Here is a 22,189-nt window from a genome sequence, read left to right as displayed (position 1 = left end):
GGATGGCCAGGGAGACTGCAGGATGATGCCTGAACCAGGAGCCCAAGAAGGAGCTGAGCAGGCTGGGGGCCCATCTCTCCGTGTCTCTCCTGCCTGCTGGGAACGCTGCGCCCTCCAGGCTAGGGCAGGCAGCTGCGGGTGGCACGGCCGGCAGGAGCCCCGCCCCTGATTCTGGAGGCTCCCATGGCTGTGCTGACCCCTGGGGCTCCCGGGGCTTTGCTGTGAGGTCCAGAGCCAGCCCTTCCACTGCAGCCTGGGCACAGGGCAGGCGGGCATGCACCCCTCGGCTGCCCCCTTCTCAGGGTGCTCCCTGACCCAGCTGCTGGGAGACCCTGGGCAAGACCCCCATGCTGTGGGATGGGACCTGGGTGTCCGGCCCCCATCCCCCACAACACAGAGGGGCGGCCATGACAAGTACCAGCAAGAAGCTGGAGCCAGGCTTTGCAGGGGGAGAAAGCAAAGTCCCACGAGACACAAAACACCCCGGGACTTTCTGTGCCGGCTCCTCTCCGAGTTCCCAGCAATTGACGTTCCAAGGAGCAAGCTGGAGAAGAGCAGGTTCCTGGCCTCAAACCCCGGCTGACCACCGCAGCCAGCAAGCCTGGGTACAGGCGAGGGTCAGCAGGTCCCCTAGATGGGTCCTGGGGTCCAAAGTCTGCCCCAAGGAAGCCTGGGCCAGGGCACGGGCACAGGTCTGGGGTGACAGTGTGGACAGAACCTATTGCCACTGCCTCCAGGGGGATCACCAAGGAGAGACAGAGCCCCCAGGCAGAGCCACTCCCTGCCCACCCGGCTGACCCCTCCCTGGGCTCAGGGCTCAGGCTCCCGCCCCCCTCCACCTCTGGGGCAAGTGGACCAATGCTGCCATGCTTGGAAGGCCTCCTTATGAGGCTGGGATACCCCAGGGAGGGAGGGGGGCTCCTATGAGGCTGGGGGTACCCCAGGGAGGGAGGGAGGGCTCCTATGAGGCTGGGGGTACCCCAGGGAGGGAGGGAGGGCTCCTATGATGCTGGGGGTACCCCAGGGAGGGAGGGAGGGCTCCTATGAGGCTGGGGGTTCCCCAGGGAGGGAGGGAGGGCTCCTATGAGGCTGGGGGTTCCCCAGGGAGGGAGGGAGGGGTCCTACTGCATGGCTACATGGGCCTTGGTTCTCCCAAGTCCACAGTCAGGTCCACCACTAGGGTGTATCTTCGGGTGGGACGATGCAGCGCAAGGGGTTGTGGAAACAGAATGCCCAGCGGGCATCTGGTGGACCGATGCCCCCACCCCCCACCCCCACAGAGACGCCAACAGCGCTCTGGGGCACGGATGGTGCCCTGCTCTGCACCTGCTTCTCTAAGGAGCGACGAGACGGAATGGCCACACTGGGCACTCTCAAGACTGCTGAGCCAGGGGGCCCAGGCTGTGGCCCCCAGCACATGGCTCTGACCTCCACTCTGCAGAGCAGTCGCCCGGCGCCCAGGAGCCACTGCCCCCCTTATACCCTGGATACCCCACAAGCCTCTCCCACACCTCCTGGCCTGTCTCCTCTCAGTGCTGCCTCTTAGCAACCAGGCTCCGCCCAGGCCAGGCCCACATGGAACAAGGCGCCCCACCCCCAGCCTATCCCCAGCCCTCTCTGTGCTCTCTCCAGCCCCCAGGAGCCAGCACCTCCAAAGCCATTCTGCCATCCAGCCCCTGAAACCAACACATAGCACGTGACAAGGAACATGTAATGTGTAACATGTGACACATGACACGGAACATGTAACAAGACAGAATCCAGCCTTGTAGTTCAACACCCGACCATGTACTCTAGTTGGGGGGGGTGCAGGACAAGGAAGATGACCTGCTGATTCCCGCCAGGCTCTGGACAAACGTCCACATGGCCCACGTGGCAGGGGTGAGGGGGGTGAGCTGTGAGCATGCAGGGTTGGGGCTGGGGTCCCCCAGCAGGCACTGAAGGTGCCCGGGCTTCCCAAGTGGAGCCGCTGCACCAAGCGTGGCCGGCTGCCTCCTAACGACGAGGCCAGCCACCCCTGGGTTCCCAGAGAACCTTCAGGTGTCCTGGCCAGCAGCAGCAAGAGGAGCCCGGGCAGCGTCCAGCAACCAGGGCTGACCACGCCTCCCCTCCCCAGCAGGGCTGGCCCCTGGCCTGGGCATTCATCCGTGCTCCCCATGGGGCGTGCTGCCCGCTGCCCTGACACACGCCTTCTCCCCCTGCCTGTCTCCCTGAGCCCCCATCTGCCGTCCTTCCCTCTACCCCTCTCTGCCCACCAGGCGGGCAGTGGGCGAGGGAGGGCTGGGACAGAGAGGGATGAGGCTGGGAGCCCTGGCTCTCCAGGAGGTGACTCGGGTCGGGGTGGGTGGCAGTTGTGGGGACCACGTGTCGCTGGGATGGAGGGGGCCCTGGAGGGGGACCCCGGGGGCAGCGGCCGCCGCCACAGCCAGTGTACCTGTGCCGGGAGCTTGTCACCCTCCAGCAGCTTCACCTTGGACTCCAGCTGCCTGACGTAGGTGGACGACGGATCTGCAAGGACAGAGGAATGGGAGGACGCGTTAGCCGGTGCGGGCTCGACTCGTCTCCGCGGCAGAACCTGACCCCAGCCCCAACCCGTCCCCTCGCTGTGGGCCACCAGTCTGATTCCTGGACCGGCAGGAAGGTGGCCATAGGTTCCTCCCACCTGTCCTGGGCTCCCCAGAGGCTTCGGGCCCCCAAAGAGCTCTGAGAGACACAGCCAGGGGTAGCCCATGGTCCAGTGGGGAAACTGAGGCTCCAGAGCCTGCCAGGTCACGTCTGCTCCACCACACCTGGCACACAGGTAAGCCGGTCACGACCCCGGAGCTCCTGCAGACAACGGACAAGGAGCAGCAGATCCACAGGCGTGACTCTCAGAGCAACGTGAGCAGGAGCCAGGCGTGGGCCCGAGCCGCGGGGGCACTCCCCAGCTGTGGCTCCCTGTTTCTCAGTGAGGACCAGGGGAGGCCAGACAGACAGGCCACCGGTGTGGAGGTGGAGGCCACCACGACCTCCCTCATCTTTTGCGGCAGGAAAGCAGGCACAACCCCAGCTGTACCCCCAGCCCTGCCCCTGCTCCCCCACCCCCTGCTCAGCCAGCAGCGCAGGGCCATGAAGCAACCCCTCCACGGCAGGCCAGGCTGGGACAAAGGAGCCCGCCTGGGCAGAGGCCCGGCCACGGTGGGCAGAGGGGCTGGCGGGTTGGGAAGAGGAAGGAGGATGGGCAGCAGGGCCTGTCCCAAGGCCTTCTGTGAGCCAGGTGGGTGGGCGCCCCCTGCTGGCGGGAACAGGCTATTCCATCTCTCGCCCAGACCCCTGCCACCGGTCACTGTCCTCACACAGCACACTGGCTCTTCCTGGGTCACACAGGCACTGGATGTCAGATCCTTCATCCAAAACTGGTGTCAAATCCCCCACGAGCGCCTTGGCTTCCAATTGGGTGGGCAGAAAGGGTGTGGGTGTTGCTGGGGACAAGCCAGGAGCTCCACAGCCAGCATGGGAATAATGTGTCGGACACACCCAGCCGGCGGCCAGCAGGACCCCAGGTGAGCTCTGCTCATGTGCTTTGTGGCTGCCATGCCCCGTCCCTCTAAGCCACAGACTCAAGAGAAGAGCAGACGTGGGGCCACCGGTGCCCTGCAGGACAGAAACGGGCTGGCCCAGGCCCCACACATGGGCTGCCCACAGCCCACAGAGGCGCCCATTTTCCTTGTGCCCCTACCTGGTGACTATGGGTCACTGTGTTCCCCAAGCTCCCCCAAAAGCCCCCCAAGAAGCCCCACCCACTCTCCTGGGAGTGCCTGGCCCAGCCCTGGAATTAGGGTGTCTCACCCCTGGGAATTGCACAAGCCAGGCTCTGCCCTCCTCCTGCAGTCTCACTAGTCACCCCTCAGGAATGTGGAGCCTTCCAGAGACGCTGGGAGGGCGGCTCCCCAGCGAGGCTGGCTCTCGGCCGTCTCCCCACCCTGCACCTTCCACGGGGCAGCAGCATGGGGAGCCCAGCCCAGGGCTCGAGCCTCCCTACCCAGCCCGGGGCTCGAGCCTCCCCACCCAGCCCGGGGCTTGAGCCTCCCCACCCAGCCCAGGGCTGGAGCCTCCCCACCCAGCCCGGGGCTCGAGCCTCACCACCCAGCCCCGGTAGCTCCAGCTGACAGCAAAGCAAACAAGCTTCCAAGAGCTGCAGTGACCGTGCCCAGCACGTCTGGGGAGCCAGGGACACGGGACCGACGCAGGCAGGAACCTCTCCTCCCAGCCCGATGCACCGCACCTGGCCAGGGACGCAGGCCAGTCCCAGGGGCCACAGCGGCACAACTGGCTCTCTCACACCCATCCACAGGCCCAGTCCCTGCAGTCCGTGCCCCAGGCCCTTCTTCCCTGGCCTCAGTTACTCATCAGCCACGCAGCTCCCGTGCCCACCGCACCCAAACCTGTGTGTTGGGCACAGGCCTGAGTGCATGAGTGCACTGGTGGGAAATGGGGTGCAGCCTGGGCCCCGGCTTTATGTCCAGCTTCCTGCTCACAGGGTGGTCCTGGAGCACCTGTAGACAGCAGGGGACCAGGTACAGCCCAAGGGCCCCCCAGCTCGGGGAGGACCCCAGGTGATCTCCCTCCCCGGTGTGGCACCTGGCTCCCCCTGCATCAACACCTCATTGAGCCCCTGCAGGGACGTGCAGCCAACGTCCCTACACCCCAGATGAGGAAGCCACAGCAACAAGGAGCCCCCCACATCATGGAGGGGACCTACAGCCCCTCTGCTCCCCAGCTGGGTTGTCCTGCAGGTCAGCCCTGGGACCCAGTCTCCGGCTGCTCTGGCACCAAGCCCTGCAGAGAGCTGCACAGACTCAGACGGCCCCCACCCCTCCCGGATCCCCGCAGTCCCGCCCCAGAGGATCCTGAGCCAAGAGGAGGATCCAGCCGGTATCGTGACCGATGGCCAGAGACTGTCCCAACTGGCACGATGCCCTGTGCAGCCAGAGAACCATGCGCAAGGCAGGCGGGCCGCACGGCCATCTGCTCTGCTGGTTTCAGTGGGGTTAGCTAACAGCTCCTGGCAGGCCCCTTCCGGGCCTGGGACCCACGTGGGCGACTTGCCCTTCAGCCTTAGCACCCCACCTGCAGCTGCACCTGTTCCTGCCTCGGCAAGTCGACCACCACCTCCCAGGATGGCAGCAAGGGGGACAGAGCCAGCCCCAGGAGAAGGGAACAACTGGGGCCAGCCCACGAGCCACCCAACAATGCCCCACCTGCCCGCAGCCAGCACCAGAGGCCACGGCCACGGCCCCAGACCAGGAGCTGCCCCACTTACAGCCCCTCCCCCAGGGCTACACGGGTCACAGCTCTGCGCTTGCTGGGCTTTTTCTCCTTTTTAATTGGAGAACAATGCAACGGTCTTCAAAATGTTGTAGACCACCCAGTCATTCCAGCGGAATCTACGCCAAACAGTGCAAATTACGAAGAACGCTGCCGGTGTCCAGGCAGCCACAGCCGCGAGTGAGACCCCGCAGGGCCTCTCCTGAACGCTGTGGGGGAACACAGGGTGTGGCCAGCGAACCTCTTTTCCATAAAGACAGACAGTAGATGAAGTGATGGCACCCCCGGCTCGTGCCCCGCCCCCCACCACTGCAGTCACCGAGAGCTTAAACCCACGCCATCCGGTCCCCGCGGGTCATGGGCAGAGCCCAGCATGGGCCTGGCTCCCCAGAAAGAGCCCCCTTCCCGGCAGCCCCAACACTCCGGGCCCCGCTGGGCGCCTGTGCGCCGGAGCACCGTGCAGCGAGCATGTAATTAAATTAATCCTAGGGTTTCCCGTAATGAGGACTGCAGTCCCGAGGGAGTAAGACATCATCCCCAGCGTGGCTGCCTGTGGGCAGGAACAACACAAAGGGACCCCAGGCTGGGCTGTGTCCTCAGACAGGCGCACTCCCCACGGCCGAGCTGGCAGACGGCCCCTTGGCTGCACCTGCCACTGACTGCCAGGCCCCCCTGCCTTCCAGGAAGCCCAGAGGCACAGCAGGCCACACCCCCTTCCTGGCCCGCTCACCACCCTGGCAAAATGACGTCTCACGCCCCCTCCACATTGTTAAGAACTGGGGACCCCTGGGCTGGACCAGCCCCCCGATGGGGCCCCTTCCCGGTGGCCTCCTCGGCTCTCAAGCCCTCACTCTCCCCCAGCTCCCAGGAGCGTCCCCCCTGTGCACATGACCCGGCCCCCGAGGTCCTCGGCCTAGGCTGGGTGCCTTGGAAGCAGCCCCAAGACGAGGAACCAAGTTCACGAGATCGTTTGGAAGATGACTCCAGGAAGCCAGATGGGCATGGAGAGGTCAGGCAGGGAAGGGAGGAGGCCAATGAAGGGGCGTCAGTGCCCCTGGGGAGCTGGGGGCCCCAGAGGTAACGCCCCAGAGCTGCCTCCTGGATCGTGGGCGGGCAGTGCTCCGGGGCGGAGCTGCAGGTGGGTGACAGGGTGGAGTTTAGAAGGACGGTCAGGGAGCTGCTCTGCGCACCCTCTGTGACATTCACCATCTCCACAGGGGCCGAGAGTGACACACGGGGACACGCAGAGACACGCAGACATACACGACGACACACAGAGACATACAAAGGCATGCGTCAGCACCCGGGGACACTGGGGCCTGACTCCACCTGCCTCCCTCCCAGCCTCTCTCCCTCAGCAAGGCCCTGTAGGGTGGCTTCCCAGCCCCCTCACTTCCTGCTTGGCCTGGGGACCCCCCCCCCCAGCTCTGTGGCAGGTGCTCGGGGCCTCCTCTGGGTCGAGGGGCATCAGCCAGCATTGGAGGGCTCCACAGTCAGCCAAGGTCCCCAGGGCCCCCTGCCCGAGTCAATTCTCTTCTCCTCTCGCTCCGTCAGGAGGGGTCACTGTGGCCCAGGCTGGGGGCTCCCCACACAAGGGCTGTGGGCGAGAGGCACGCAAGTGGGGGGATCACAGGCTTCCGGAAGCTGAAAGTGGCTCCTGAGAGCCACCCCTTCCCTGAGGCTCACACTTGCTCCTCTCCCTCCCTCCTCCCGCCCAGGACTCGCCTGGACGGGCAGGTGCAGCGCCCACAGGTACCTGGCACGAAGCAGGTGTGCAGCCTTGCAGAGGGCACACTCAAGACCTCACAGCTCTGTCACCATGGAGCCACCGTCTCCGCCTGCACCTCCCTAGCACGGGCCAACCGCTGTCCCCCCAGGTAACCCCAGCCCCTCAACCCGCTGTAGCAGGCACCACTATCCCCACACAGAGGGGCAGGGCTGGTGACCCCCCTCCAGACCTAAATCCAGGGTGAGGCAGGCGCAGGGACCACCAAGTTACAGATGAAGGAATGAGGCTCCGGGAGGTAAAGCCGCAGCCACAGGCCTGGGAGTGAGGGGGCAGCACCTGCTGGCCTCCACTCCCAGGCAGCCCTCCCTGCTTTCCTGGCTCAGTGTCCCTGGCCGCCCTGTGGGGTGGGAGGACGGAAGGCAGGTCTGAGCTGAGCACACAGCCAGAGCACAGGTACGGAGGAGAGACCACGGCAGGTCAGGAGCACCTGTGCTGGGACCGTGTGCATCAGCATCAGGGCTGTGCCAGTCTTGGCTGCCGGCTGGCAGGCACAGCAGCTCCAGGAGGTACAGGCTGAATGTGAAATGTGAGGAGGTGAGGGGGCTGAGGGGCCTCTCAGGTTCCCGCGAGGACTTCTCGGCGGTGGTGGCACTGAGCGAGCGGGCTAGGGGCTGGACACCTCGTCCCAGGCGCCACGGCCCACACCCAGATGTGCAGGGAGCACCGGCCAGCGAGGACGTCCCCTGCCCTGGGCTCCGGAAAGGGCTCACGTGGCCACGCTGGGCACAGAGAGAAGCACCACCCTCTGCCTTGTCACCCCCACACATACTGCACTGAGGACCTACAGCGTGCCAGGAGGTAGCAAGCTCGCCCCGTCCCCCGGAACCCTCGTGCAAGCCAATACACACGCTGCCCCTGCCAGCCCTGTTCCGCTGACAAAGAGCCTGAGCCTCAGAGAGGTTGAGCAGCAAGCCTGGGGTCACACAGCAAAAATGCTACAAGGCTGGGATTTGAACCCAAATCTGCACGGCGCCAGGGCTCTCTCTACCCCACCTGCCAGCTGCCCTCCAGCCCTGGCCCTGTGCTCACCCGGTCAGCAGGGCTGGGCACTCCGAACCACGCCCAACGCCCTGAGGAAGATGGGCTTCAGAGGGGTCTGGCAGCTGCCCATGGAAGCAGGAAAGCGTGCGTGTGTCCCCAAGCCCCGGGCTCTCTGGGCCACACACGGGGACCCAGGGCAGGGTCCGGGCGCCTCTTCACACAAGGGGACTCGCAGGCTGTCACCCAGGGTCTCCCCATCCAAGCGCACCTGACAAAGCCCACGCTAGGGTGGGGAAGAGGGGAGCTGGGCGAGCCTGACCCCATGAGCCACACAGGCTGGCCCAGCCCCTCCCCGCCCCGAACACCCACAGTCCTGCCTTGCAGGCCAGGGGCAAGCGTGGACACAGAGCCAGGAGGCCTGGAGCCCCTCCCCACGGCCCTGGCCATGAGCATGGACCTGGCAAAGGCCGCCCTTCCCAGCACCTGTGGGGCGAGGAGGGAAAGGAACGCAGCACGAATGGCAGGGAGCGATCCCCTGATGGCCACTCGCCCTCCCCAGGAGGCCAGGCCTCTCCCCACACAGGCGCCGGCCACTTGGCTCAGGGCTTGGGACTCACACGTCAGCACCCTGCCCATCCCTGGGGCCGGGGCCACAGGAGCACCTGCATGGGATTCCAGGAAAAGGCACCAGGGTTCCCGGCAGGCACCGAGGCCTGGAGCGAGACAGCACACAGGAGGCGCAGCTTCGACTGTGCTCCACCAGCTCCGGCAGCTCCGGTCTGCCGGGGCCCCGCCGGTGTTCTCAAACCACAAGCTCAAGCTCATCGCCACGGACCACTGGGGACGCCTGAGGCACCAGGTTACACGTGTGGCGCAGCACGGTAAGCTGCCACCTGTGATGCCGGCATCCCATACGAGTGCCGGTTCCAGGCCCGGCTGCTCCACTTCTGATCCAGCTCCCTGCTAATGTGCCTGAGAAAGCAGCAAAGGGAGCACCCAAGTGGGAGATCGGGCAGAAGCTCCTGGCTCCTGGCTTCAACCTGTCCCAGCCCTGATCCTTCGGGGAATGAATCAGTGGATGGAAGACTCTCTCTCCCCATAACTCTGCCTTCCAAATAAATAAAATGAAATCGGTTCTTGAAAAAGTATATAACTGGGCCGGCACCGTGGCTCAACAGGCTAATCCTCCGCCTTGCAGCACTGGCACACTGGGTTCTAGTCCCGGTCGGGGCGCCGGATTCTATCCCGGTTGCCCCTCTTCCAGGCCAGCTCTCTGCTATGGCCCGGGAAGGCAGTGCAGGATGGCCCAAGTGTTTGGGCCCTGCACCCCATGGGAGATCAGGAGAAGCACCTGGCTCCTGGCTTCGGATCAGCGAGATGCGCCGGCCGCAGCGGCCATTGGAGGGTGAACCAACGGCAAAAAGGAAGACCTTTCTCTCTCTCTCTCACTATCCACTCTGCCTGTTTAAAAAAAAAAAAAAAAGTATATAACTGAAGGAGGGAGGGAGGAATAAACCACATGCCTGTTTCAAATTCCTGCTCTGGGCCTGGGGTTTCCGCAAGTGGACAGCACCCGGCACAGGTGTCTGCACGCCCCTCGCGTTCTCCGCCCATCCCTGCCTCCCCCGCAGGGTCTGGGAAGTCCTGCTGGGGACTATGCCTGCAGGGCTGCTGGCTGAGGGGAGGCCATGAGGCTCTGGGCCGCACAGAATGCCCACCTGACCCCCTGGGGAGCTTTCAAGATCTGATCCCCTCCCCCCACAAGACCCACAGAACCGCACTCCCTAGGGGAGGGCCCTGAACACCGTCCACGTGACTCCAACATGGACGGTCGCGCCCCAGAGCTGGGCGGTGCACGGGGCGACTGCTCAGGCCCTGCCACACTCAGCCTCTGCCCCCAAGGGACCACTGCCCACCTGGCCCTGACCCTGAATTACCAGGGCTAGACCTGCGGCAAACAGGACAGAGGCTACAGGGACCCCGAGGCCCTGCGCAGGGCTGAGGGTGGAGGGAGGGGAGTGAACACTCACTGAGCCTGGGATGTAGGAGCACCAAGGGCAGAGCTCTGCTGGGCCCCAGGGGAGGGAGGACGCCCTCATACCCACTGCCAAGCAAGGCTGTGCCGGCACCAGGTGCTGAGTGAGGGAGCAGGGACACGCCCACAATCCTGCCTCCCAGGCCACCATCCAGGACAGACTACAAGAATGGGGGTGCAGTGGGGAGGGGCGGGAGGACTGGTATGCCAAGGCCCACGTGGCAGGTGGAGTAGGTGGGAGGTGTGGGTGTGGCCAGGTCCTACCCAGTACACGCAGGCAGGTGGACGGGAGGCTGAGAGCTGTGCCTGGCAGAGGTCTCACCTGTGGGCGAGCTGCACTGTGGGAATCCTGGGCTAAGAGTGCGAGGAAGACAAGGGCCCCAGGCAGCTCCCTCTGGCGGCAGAGCAAGGTCTGGACGGGATTCCACGGATGTGGGGAGAACCAGAGTAAACCCTCGCCAGCCAGGTGCCGGGTCCCAGGGGACGCACTCCGTGTGGGCTGCACTTGATGCAGAAGAACCCGGAGCCACCCCAGGGACACACTGGAGCCCAAAAAGCCCACCCACCCGGCAGCGGCCCCTGTGCTGGGGGAAGACAGCGTGTTCTGCGCACGGGACTGCGGCAACTGGCTGGCAACGTCTTCATTACAAAGACGACTGTGCGAGGTGGCAGACGTGCTGGCCACCCCGACCGCATTACCCAGCGGTGTCTGCAGGCGCTAAAGCAGCGCCCGACCCCACCAACACACGCCGCCACGCGCCAATCAACCCGACAAAAAGAAGCAAGGGGAACCTTCAGCACTGGCGATTTTCTGAGCACGGATGGACCCCGAGATCTGCACGCTCACGGGAAGGAAGCAGGCACCCAGCACCCCACACTGCACAACGCCATCTCCGTGGAATCCAGGGAGACAGCCAGTGGAGGAGGGCGGACGGGAGAGTGGCTGCCCGGAGACCCAGGGCCCCTCCCGGGGTGGTGACGTCTCAGAATCAGTTAGCCGTGTGGTTATGCAGCTCTGTGAAGACACTGAACCACTGGGCCACACAAGCCCCACCCACGTGGAGACCTGGAAGGAGTTCCTGGCTCCTGGCTACGTCCTGGCCCGGCCCTGGCTGGAGTGGTCATTTGAGGGATGAACCAGGAGATGGAAGATCTCCCACGTCCACCTCGTCGCTCTGCCTTTCAAATAAATGAATCTTTTAAAGAGATAAAGCCGTTACTAAAAAACAGTTAATACACTTTCAGGGTAGATGTCTGTGCAGTGGTTAGGACGCCGCCTGGGACACGGCATCCCTCCCCAGAGTGCTGAGTTCAAGTCCTCGTTCCGCCAGGTGCACCCTGGGAAGCAGCAGCAATGGCTCAAGTGCTGGGTTCCCTGCCACCCACCTGAGAGACCCAGACGGAGGTCCAGTTCTCAGCTTCAGCCTGGCCCAGCCCTGGCTGTTGTGGGCATTTGGGGGGGTGAACCAGCAGACAGAAGATCCCAATCTCTCTCCATCTCTCTCTTTCTGCATCTTTTTCTCCACACTTCCCACCTTTCAAATTAACAATTTAAATTTTTTTTTCGCATTTTTGAGCTTTTAACTAGGGACTGATTTCTTAATCAAGAAACAAGAATAATGGGGCCAGCGCTGTGGCGTAGCAGGTAAGGCTGCTGCCTGCAGTGCCGGCATCCCATATGGGCACTGGTTCTAGTCCCGGCTGCTCCACTTCTGATCCAGCTCTCTGCTATGGCCTGGGAAAGCAGTGGAGGATGGCCCAATTCCTGCCTGTGGGAGACTCTGGAGAAGCTCCTGGCTCCAGACTGGCCAGGCTCCAGTCATTGCAGTCATTTGGGGAGTGGGCCAGTGGATGGAAGACCTCTCTCTCTGTAACTCTGCATTTCAAATAAATAAATAAATCTTGAAAGAAGAGGGAGCTGCCGGCGCCGTGGCTCAACAGGCTAATCCTCCGCCTTGCAGTGCCGGCACACCGGGTTCTAGTCCCGGTCGGGGCACCGATCCTGTCCCGGTTGCCCCTCTTCCAGGCCAGCTCTCTGCTGTGGCCAGGGAGTGCAGTGGAGGATGGCCCAAGTCCTTGGGCCCTGCACCCCATAGGAGATCAGGATAAGCACCTGGCTCCTGCCATCGGAACAGCACGGTGCGCCAGCCGCAGCGCGCCTACCGCGGCGGCCATTGGAGGGTGAACCAATGGCAAAAAGGAAGACCTTTCTCTCTGTCTCCCTCTACAGTCCACTCTGCCTGTCAAAAATTTAAAAAAAAAAAAAAAAAAGAAGAAGAAGAGGGAGGAAGGAAAGGAGAGGGGAAGGGAGGGGAGGGGAGGGGAGATCCAGCCATGAATAGCAAGATGGTCAGGCCTGAGCGCAGGACCGAAGTTAGCAGCAAGCACCACGTGGGAGGAGCTCTGCGCAGGTCTCATCCCAGACCGGACAGAGGAAGCGAACACTTGCAGAATCAACAAATCCCTTCAGGAAATACATGAGGAAGGCAAGGCTACAAAAGAGGAGACTCACGTGGCCAAGAAACATGCAAGACCCAAGTGGAACCAGGAACCCCACAAGAACGCGTGAGATGCAGCTCAGACTGCACCAAGCAAAGGCGGCCCCGCTGTGCGAGCTCAGAGCACACGGGGCACAGAGCAGCAGGTGGCTGCTGTGGGCGCAGCAGGTGTCCGAGCAGCCTGGCCCTGTGCCCACCCCAGACGCCGGCACAGGTGCCCAGGAAGTCACGACCAAGAGCGCAGCCAGCAGCCCCCGCTGCGTTAGCCAAAAATTGGAAACCACCGAGGTGGCCTCCCCAGGACAGCAACTAAACTGTGGTTTCACCAAACACTGCCAGATACAAGTGAAGGACCCAGCCACCCGTACCAACAGGGCTACAGCTCCAACCAAACTCCCCAAGGACAGGCGCTGTGACCCCTGCCGGGTGGGGGAACTAACACCCACTCAGACAGCGAGGGATTCCAGGCCCGCCCCAGTGCTACGTGTCAAGCTGGATTTCTTAAAAAGATCTGAAGCTCAAGTGCTTTCCGTTGACAATGCAGTCAAGGTGGGCTGGGGGCACACGCTGTCTCATCGTCTCCACCCTGCTCTCTTTTTATAGAGTGTTTAAAAAAAAAAAAAAAAAGTGAAGCAAGAGGAGACAATGGGGCCTCCAGAGTAGATGCTGCAACTCCTGGTGACACCACCCCTCCCCCGGCCTGATCCCCAGGCTGCTTAAAGAAAAGCTGCTCACCCAGGCTCCTAGCGAGGCCCCGACCCACTCAAGAGGACCAAGTGCAACAATGGCAGTGAGCCCACGGCTGGCCGGAGGCAGGAAGCTGTGCAGCAGGACGCCACTGGCCGCTCACAGGGAGCAGAGCAGCTCCCCGCCCCGCCCCCGCCCATCCGTGACCCTGGACAGGCTCCAGAGAAACGAGGCCAGGAGCCCCACATAATCCAGAGCTCAGAGGGCAGGGCAGAGACGCGACTCAGCCTCCTGGGTGGCGGCCGCCCTGCAATTAGGCAGGCAGCGAGGGCCCACCCAACACAAGCGAGACAACAGCAACCTGGGCTTCCCGCCCCGCAGCAGGCCCGCAGCAGGGGACAGCGGCCAAGCCTGGCTTCGCAGTGGCAGCTCCGGGCCGGGCTTCCCAGTGGGGTCCGCTGTGCAGCCAGGGGAAGAAATGGGGTGAGGCCCCAGCCCCAGCAGTGCCCTTCACGCAACCTCACGCCTGGGGACTGTGGGCGGCAAAATAGTGTCCCCAAAAGATGCCTGGATTGGGGCCGGCGCTGTGGCGCAGCAGGTAAAGCCACCGCCTGCAGTGCCAGCATCCCATATGGGCACCGGTTCGAGACCCGGCTGCTCCACTTCTGATCCAGCTCTCTGCTATAGCCTGGGAAAGCAGTATAAGATGGCCCAAGTCCTTGGGCCCCTGCACCCGTGTGGGAGACCCAAAAGAAGCTCCCGGCTCCTGGCTTCGGATCGGCCCAACTCCGGCCATTGCAGCCCCCTGGGGAGCAAACCAGCGGATAGAAGACCACTCTCTCACGCACGCATGCGCTATGCCTCTCCTCTCTCTGTGTAACTCTGACTTACAAATAAATAAACTTTAAAAAGATGCCCGGAGCGCAGGATGGGGAGACCTGAAAACAGTCCTTCCCGGGGCAGAGCAGCAGGCGGGGGAGGGGCGGGAAAACGAGTCTCCCCAGCAGCCCTGCTGGCGCCTTGATTGACATCTGGGTTTTTAGCTCTTCTGAGCTGCAGAACTGTAGGCCGGTATATTTGTGTGGGTTGGGCCATCAAGGGCATTTGTGACGGCAGCTACAGGAAACTAACACAGGAACAAAAGTCACGGCTGTGTGCCGTTACGTCACCGGCTCAGCCACTCCGAGCTTCCATGTCATTTAAAGATGAGCTAAGAGGGGCCAGTGTCGGGCTGCAGCAGGCTAAGCTGCCACCTGGAAACCAGCATCCCATATAGGAGCACCAGTTCAGGTCCCGGCTGCTCCACTTCTGACCCAGCTCCCTGCTAATGCGCCTGAGAAAGCAGCAGAAGATGGCCCAAGTGCTTGGGCCCCTGCACCCTCGTGGGAGACCCAGATGGAATTCTGGGCTCCTGGCTTCAGTCTGGCCCAGCCAGGGGCCACTGCAGCCTTTCCTTGTGACTGTGGCTTTCAAGTAAGTAAAATCTTTTTTAAAAAATGAGACGAGAAGTCCACCTTGGAAAGCAGCCAGGGGGACCAGAGAGGAGTGGTCCGGATAGGCTCGGCACAGCACCAGGACCGACCGAGCAGACACTGTTCTACGGCCTCCTGTCCCTCCTCTGCCCGCACCCTGTCCGCGGGACCCTTATGGGGCGCACTGGACTGGGGAGCACTGGCCATGAGTGCGCCTGCCTCCGAGCGGAGCAGCCTCACCATGGGGACAGGGCCTCAGCCAGGCCACTGCACCAGAGCCCTGCCCCAGCCTCCTCTCCAGAAAAGGCAGGCTGCCCCTGGCTCCGGCTGTACCCGGTGGGGATGAACCTGTCCCAGGGCAGTCACAGGGAGTGGCTATGGAGAAATCCAGAAAGCAAACACTCACTTCTCTGCTTCAACTTTGAGACTTCCTTGGAGCGTGAGCACTGGTTCTAAGCTGGGTGTGATGTGGGCACCAAGCAGGGCTGGCTCCGTGAGTGGCAGAGGATATGCCCTCCTGACTGTCACAGATCCCCGGGCCTGGATGAAGGCTACAGCATACACGGGGGCTGCACAGACCCTCGTGACTGACCAACCATGTTCACGGGATGGGGGCAGTACCGGGGCCCCACCCAAGGCCACATAAGAAGGGAAGCAGGTAGGTGGGCGAGTGACAGCAGGTGAGTGAGGGGACAGGTGAGTGAAAGAGCAGGTGAGGGGCTGAGCAAGCAACTGAGTGACCAGGTGAGTGAGTGAGCAGGTGAGTGAATGACCAGGTGAGTAAGTGAGCGAGCAGGTGAGTGAGTGAGCAGGTGAGTGAGAGAGCTGGTGAGTGAGTGACCAGGTGAGTGAGTGACCAGGTGAGTGGCTGAGCAGGTAAGTGAGTGACCAGGTGAGTGAGTGACCAGGTGAGTGAGTGAGCTGGTGAGTGAGTGACCAGGTGAGGGAGCGAGCAAGCGAGAGAGCGAGCAAGCGAGGGCAGGCTGATCCAGAGTCCCAGAGTCCCCGAAAATCACCTGCCTGGTTCAGAGCCCCAGGAAACAAGACTCAACACGGGCAGGAAGGCAGACCCAGTGACGGCAGCAGGAGGGGACAAGAACCAAGCTGGCCACAACCCTGCCCTGGTCCACCTGGCGACAAGGGGCTGAAGTCAAGGAGGACGCCTTGTTCCAAGGTCAACTGGAGGTCAGATCTGAAAACTGCCAGGGCCCAGCAGGAGGCTCAGGAGGGGGTGGAGGGGTGAAGCTCCTCCCAGTCAGCTGGAGAGCCTGTGCCCCCCAAGGGCATCAGCCGGAGGGCCCACAAGGCTGGACCCCAAGTCCAGATGCCCCTGCCACGCCGCTTCTGTGCTGCAGGCCTGCCATGGGGCCTTGCCACCTGAAGAAGGCCGACACACCTGTCCCCGGGTCCCTGGGCAGAAGGCCCGGCCTGCAGGAAGCAGGACCAGCCTCACAGGCAGGGTCCAGCACAGTCGGCAGGACCAAGTGGGCTGTGTGTGCCAGGCAGGCGCAACCCACTTGAGCATCAGTGTCCCTTGGCACAGTGGAGACAGGTCCCCAAGAAAGAACACGCACCTGTACCATCCCCCTCTGGAGAGGGGCCAGGCCACCTGCAGGCGTGGGCAGTGACGGGGCTCTCGGTGTCTGAGTATTGGGGCAGCAGCCAGCCCAGCTCCCATCGGCCCCATCTCTGTGCTGCCAGCACTTAGCTCGCCCGGGCTGCTGCCAACCGGTACAGGCAGCTGAAATGACTGCCCTTTGGACCCAAAGTTCTCCCACAAGGTGGGGCAAAGCTTCCGGGGTTCAAGGGTCACCAGCTCGCCTTAGCAAACCCTCCGCTTCTGGCACGGCTGTTAGCACCAGGACAACAGTGAGTGACTCAAAATAGGACCAATGGGCCAGGAGCCACGGTCCTAGTAGCCAGGGACGTGATCCTCAGTGAAGAAAGACTCCCCTCCTCCTCCCCAGGCCAGGGAGAGGAAGGTCAGGAAAGGCCTGGGGCGGGCATTTGGCTCAGCAGCCAAGTCAACGCCTGGGACACGTGCTTCCCGTGTCCGAGTGCCTGGTGCGAATCTTGGCTCCACTGCTGGTCCAGCTTCCTGCTTAGGCACACCCCGGGAAGCCCCAGGTGACGGCACAGGTACGTGGGTTCCTGCCACCCACGTGGGAGACCTGGATGGAGTTCTGGGCCCCTGGCTTCTGCCCTGGTCCAGCTCTGGCTGTTTTAGCATTTAGGAAGTTACCCAGCAATGGGAGGACTCTCGCTCGCTCGCTCGCTCACTCTCTGACTTCCAAATAAATAAAGTCTGAGAGAGAGAAAGAGCGGGGGTCCGAGGGCCTCGCCACAGTCCCACGTCACAGCTGTGTCCCTAATCCACTGACTGTCTCGGTAGACGCGGGGGGATGTCCCCCGTGGGGCTGCAGGAAGGAGCCTGGATGCATCTGGAAGCCCCAGGCCCGACCCCTGGAGCTCAGGAGTAGGGCGAGGCGGGGGGCACCAGTCCCAGGTGCAAATGCCCAGTGGCCCTGGGGAGGGAGGCCTCCTTCGCAGAGCGATCCCTCGGAAGGATCCAGCACTCTCACAACCACGCCCGCGTGTCTGCGCTTCCAAGTCTGTGCCGTGGGCAAGGGTGTGGGCAGAAAGGTGAAGACCCTGGCTGAGTGGACACCTGCGGTCAAAGCCAGGGAAGGCTCAGTGCTGGGGCCAGGGGGACTGCAGTTCTGCTCTGTCTCCCGCCAGGAAGCAGGCGGGGGACAGTGCAGATGACGGCAGGGACAAGATAGTGGCCTTGCTCTCACGTGGCAAGAAGGCGCTGGCCACAAACCCGTCCCCAGCAGCCACCTCTGCCGAATGCCCGTGGCTGCGGAGGGCACGTGGGGGAGGCAGAGACCTAGCAGCCCTCCCCAGACAGCTCCGGCCACTACAAGCCTCTGTGGCGACTCGAAGCCCCGGGCAGGGCCAGGACGGGCAGCATTGGCCCTGCTGCTGGACGAGAACCCTGCCAACCTGAGTCCCCACCAGCCCGCCAAGGGCTGACCTCTCCTCAGTCTCCCTAGACACGCACCTCGGGCTCTCCTAGGCGAGGGCTGTGAAGCCACTGCGAAGCTGGTCATAAGTGGGGGCCCAGAGGCACCTGAGAGGGCACGGTCCATGTGCCTGTGGCCTGGACTGAAGTGCTGTGTGACCCTGAGCAGGTCCCCTGCCCTCTCTGGACCCCAGAGCACCCCCTCTGTACTGACGGCTTCCAAGGACCTTCCTGCCCAGGTGGGTGCCGGTGGACCTGCCGAGGTAGCATGCCAAGGTGCCTGCTCTCACGGCTGTGTTTCTTTAAGAAAGCCGTGAACAAGAACAGACCTGAAGGTCAGAGGCGAGCCAGGGCCAGGATGAGGTCAATGTTTGGTTACCAACGAGAACAAACAGGCCTGGGCCCTGCGGGGAGTGAGGCGGGAGGGGCAGGGTGCTAGGGAGTCACCACTCGCAGGTGGCAGGTGACAGCCGGGCCGCAGGGAACTGCCCACAGCTAACTCCTGGTCTCTGCAAGAGAGACGGGTGCAAGGCCTCCTCGGGAGGGCACCCTCAGAGCCCCAGAGGACAAACAGACCTTGAGGTCTCACGGGTCAGCCTGTCCCCATCTCTCCACCCAATGGGGTAAACAGGGGGCCTGATCTGTCAGGTCGTCTGTGGACACGGGTGGGGTCAGTACACGATGTACTGGGAATGGCGGCGAGAGCAGGGACTACAACCCTGCTGGCTAAAGAGAGCATCCATGAGCTGGCGCTGATAAATAGGCAGCCCAGCCACACACAGGTCAGTGAGGGGGAGGAAGCCCTCCCAGGAGAACCTCAAGGTCAAGGTCAACGACTTAACGTGGGTGGACAGTGAACCTGGAGGCGCACTGCTGCCATGCACACGCCAGAGGCCAAAGCAGTTGGGGTGAAGGGGGCATGGGACCTACAGCTTCTCTCCAATGCTCATCCAAACGCTTATCTAGAAACAAAGATGGGGGCGCAGAGAGCACCGCAGGCACAGCGGCTGGCTGGGTGCAACAGCAGGAGGCCCTGCCACACTTCTCGCTCGCTCTCTGTACCTCAGAGCCAACTCCAAAAGGAAAAAGAAGGAAAACCCAGCACCGGCATTTGCGGACCCCAGTGGGAGGCGCTGGGTTGAGCATGCACGTTGCCACCTGAGCTGATCCCCGGATCAATTACTGCCTTTCACAAGGGAGGGAGCCACGGGGACGCAGAGCAGGGGGAGATTCACGGGAACACACAGAGCAGCAGGTGGTGCCGGGACTTGAGCGCAAGGCTCTGCCCACGGCCGCGGCTCTCACACATCAGCCCGCCAGGTGCAGCCCAGACTGCTCTCAGGCAGTGGAAGGCAGAGGCCGGGACGAGGCTGGCCCCGCGGGTCCCAGGCCGGGGGCCTGGTCCCTCTCCCTGCCTTCGGCCTTCTAACAAGGCTCATCTAGAGCCCTCCTTTCACTGCGTGGACAGAAAATGAAGCCGGCCCCAAAGGAGAGGCTCCACCTAACCCTGCACAGAGACGAGGCCAGGCTGAGAGCAGACGCGGCTCCAGAGGCTGCCACCCACCCACCCCACGGCGCTGGGCGGAGATGCCTCGCGGGCAGCTCTTCCCATCCACTGTCTGGTGAGGATGCCCGAAGGCCAGGGGACGTGAGACACAGGCAGCGGCGACAGCATGGAGCCGCTTCTCTCACGGCTACTGCACCCATCCTCCATCCCAGCAGAATACGAAGCAGTCAAGAGCAAGACACAGCCTGGAAGGAAGTGCACTCTGCTCAGACTCAGGGGAAAAGCAAGCCCAGGCTGCCCCAGCTGTCCTCAGCCACGCTGCTGGGTCTCGGGGCTGCCGGCAGGCCGGGCGGGAGACGCTGTCCTCTCCCAGCCCGCGGACGGGGCTGGGGCGGGTCCTCCAAGTTCACCTCCACGCCAAGCCCAGGCCCTGGCCTTATTTGGAAATGAGGCCTTCACAGTTTTAACTCAAGTATGGATGGAGATGGGATTGGATGAGGATGGGCCCTAAATCCAACAGCAGCTGTCCTTCTAAGGGACAGAAAAGGACATGAGACACACAGGAAGAAGGGCGGTGAGACTGGAGGGGCAGCCACAGCCAGGGGGTCACCAGACGTGGAAAGGCTGGGAAAGACCCCTCAGGGCCGCCAGGAGGAACCACCCTGCCGAGGTCTTGCTTGGGACCCGGCCTCCAAGCTGCAAAGTGCGAGCAAACGCAGGTCTTTCCTCTCTCTCTTTCCTTTCCTTCCTTCTCTCTCTCTCTCTTTCTTTTTTCCAGAGGTAGTTACAGAGAGAGTAGACAAGACAGTGAGAGGGAGAGAGATATCTTCTATCCTCTGGTTCACTCCCCAAATGACCACAATGGCCAGGGCTGGGCCAGGCCAAAGCCAGGAGCCAGGAGCTTCTTCCAGGTCTCCTTCATAGGTGCAGGAGCCCAAGCACTTGGGCCACCTTCCACTGCTTTCCCAGGCACACTAGCAGGGAGCTGGATGGGAAGCGGAACAGCCGGGACACGACCCAGCACCCATACGGGATGCCAGGTGGCACAGTTGGGGGCTTAACTCACTAAGCCACAACACTGACCCCTGGGCAAATACACTTCTATTATTTGAAGCTACCCAGCAGCCCCAGGGGAGGAAATACCTCCCCTTACAGAAGTGTAGCTAACATGAAAGGCTGATGGGAAAATACTAACGCCAGCTACACCAACACAGCCATCCTGAGCACCCCAATTTCCAGAGCAGCTGCCACAGGGGTAACTTGGGGCCACAGCCCCCACACCCACCACATCTTCACCCAGCAGCAGCCAGCTGTGGACCAGAACCACACAGTTAGGGTGGGCGCTCATCAGCTAAGCCACCACTGGGACACCCACGTCCCATATCAGAGTGCCTGCTCCAGCTTCCAATCCAGCTTCCTGCTCACGTGCGCCCTGGGAGGCAACAGGGGAGGGCTCAAGTGCTGGGTCCCTGCCCCCCACGTGGGGGATCCAGCTGGGGTTCTTTAAAAGAAAATAACTCAAACCTGCACTTGGCTTGCCTTTCTCTCTCTCTCTCTCTCTCTCTCTCTCTCTCTCTCTCACACACGCACACACACACACACACCAGCACGTGTCCCTGGTCTCCTCAAAGGATACCACTCACGGCGGCTGTCCCTGGACACCAGGGGCTCTCGGGCCGGGGCAGCCTCCCAGGGGATGCCAGCCAGGCTGCCTCCCGTCTTGCAGGCCCACATGTGGCACTCATTCCTGCCTGCACGTGGCACGGTCCCCGCAGCCAGGCCCAGGCCCTCAGTGGAGAAGAGCAGCCGGGAGGCAGGCGAGGAGGGCCCGGCCCTCAAGAGCCCAGGATGGCCCAGGAGCCTCTGGGACCATTTTTCCATCTGTGAGATGGTGATGACCACATAGGTGAGAGACCACTGCACACGGCACACACGAGATACCCCATGGTACCCCACAGGCCCAGACCAAGGGCTCTGGGAGCAGCTCCTGGTGGGTGTCAGGCCCACCCAAGAGAGGAGGTCAGACTCAAGGCTCAGCAGGTGCCACCAGGCGCTCGCTCGGGGACGTCCCAGTGCCATCGGATGAGGACAGGAAGCTCTGTTCTTAAAGGCCCAGGTGGCTTCTCAGACCCAAGGCTTACAGCGCACCCAAGCCCTGCGGCCAGGGAGAAAGTCCCAAGGCAAAGCAGCTCCACCCACACTGCCCAGAGCACAGCCACCCCGGGGGGCTCACAGCCGCAACCCAGCTCATCTCCCTCCAGACAGGAGCAGCCTGGCCCCACAGGGACCCCGCTCCACTACGCAGGCCAAACAGCTGTCACAGAGCGCGTCGGGGAGTCACACCCCAACAGAGACGCCCTCACTTGCCAGGGCCCACTCCTGCCCAGAGCCTCCATGTGGCTCACTCCCATCCACTGGCACTGCCCCAGAAGGTGCCGTGCAGGGGCGGGGGCAGCTACTTTTCTGTGTGGTCTCAGTGCACACAGGGGGCAGGAGCAGTTGACCTCTGACCTGGCGCTCCACTCCTTGCAAGAAGGCTGAAGCATAGCATCACCAGGGTACGGCCACCAGGGCAGGGCCACCTGCGCTGGCCAGAGGCCTGGGTTAGGGGACAGGACGGCATCCCCAGCCTCCTTACCTACTTCCTCGGGGTGGGGGAGGGGGAGAGGAAAAGGCCCTGCCTCCGCAAAGGGGCTCTGCTGCCCCATCCAGCACTGACCACCAGGCTCCCCACTCCGGGCAACAAATGACAAGATTCCCAAAGCAGAGGCAGGAGCTGGGCAGTCACTGCCACCCACGGCGGCCCTGGTTCTGTTGGACCCAAGGCCAGCAAGGCCCACAGTGAAAAAGACCACTACTCCGCTCAAAAGCAGGGAGACCCAGTGTCC

The 22,189-nt window shown here is 62.8% G+C and overlaps 1 protein-coding gene across 2 annotated transcripts in view; it reads right to left on the bottom strand.

Annotated features, from left to right (window-relative positions):
• CCDC85C (coiled-coil domain containing 85C) overlaps window positions 1–22,189 on the bottom strand; it is a 64,447-nt gene that overhangs the window by 9,935 nt on the left and 32,323 nt on the right. For both annotated transcript variants that reach the window (XM_062181058.1, XM_062181059.1), the window contains exon 2: window positions 2,435–2,508. In XM_062181058.1, the coding sequence (XP_062037042.1) occupies window positions 2,435–2,508 (74 nt within the window). The remainder of the gene's footprint in view (window positions 1–2,434; window positions 2,509–22,189) is intronic.

The sequence above is a fragment of the Lepus europaeus genome, chromosome 22 (genome assembly GCF_033115175.1).
Source record: "Lepus europaeus isolate LE1 chromosome 22, mLepTim1.pri, whole genome shotgun sequence".
NCBI classification, from domain to species: domain Eukaryota; kingdom Metazoa; phylum Chordata; class Mammalia; order Lagomorpha; family Leporidae; genus Lepus; species Lepus europaeus.
Note: the sequence above shows the minus strand (reverse complement) of the source record. Positions and strands in the feature narration are given on the sequence as shown.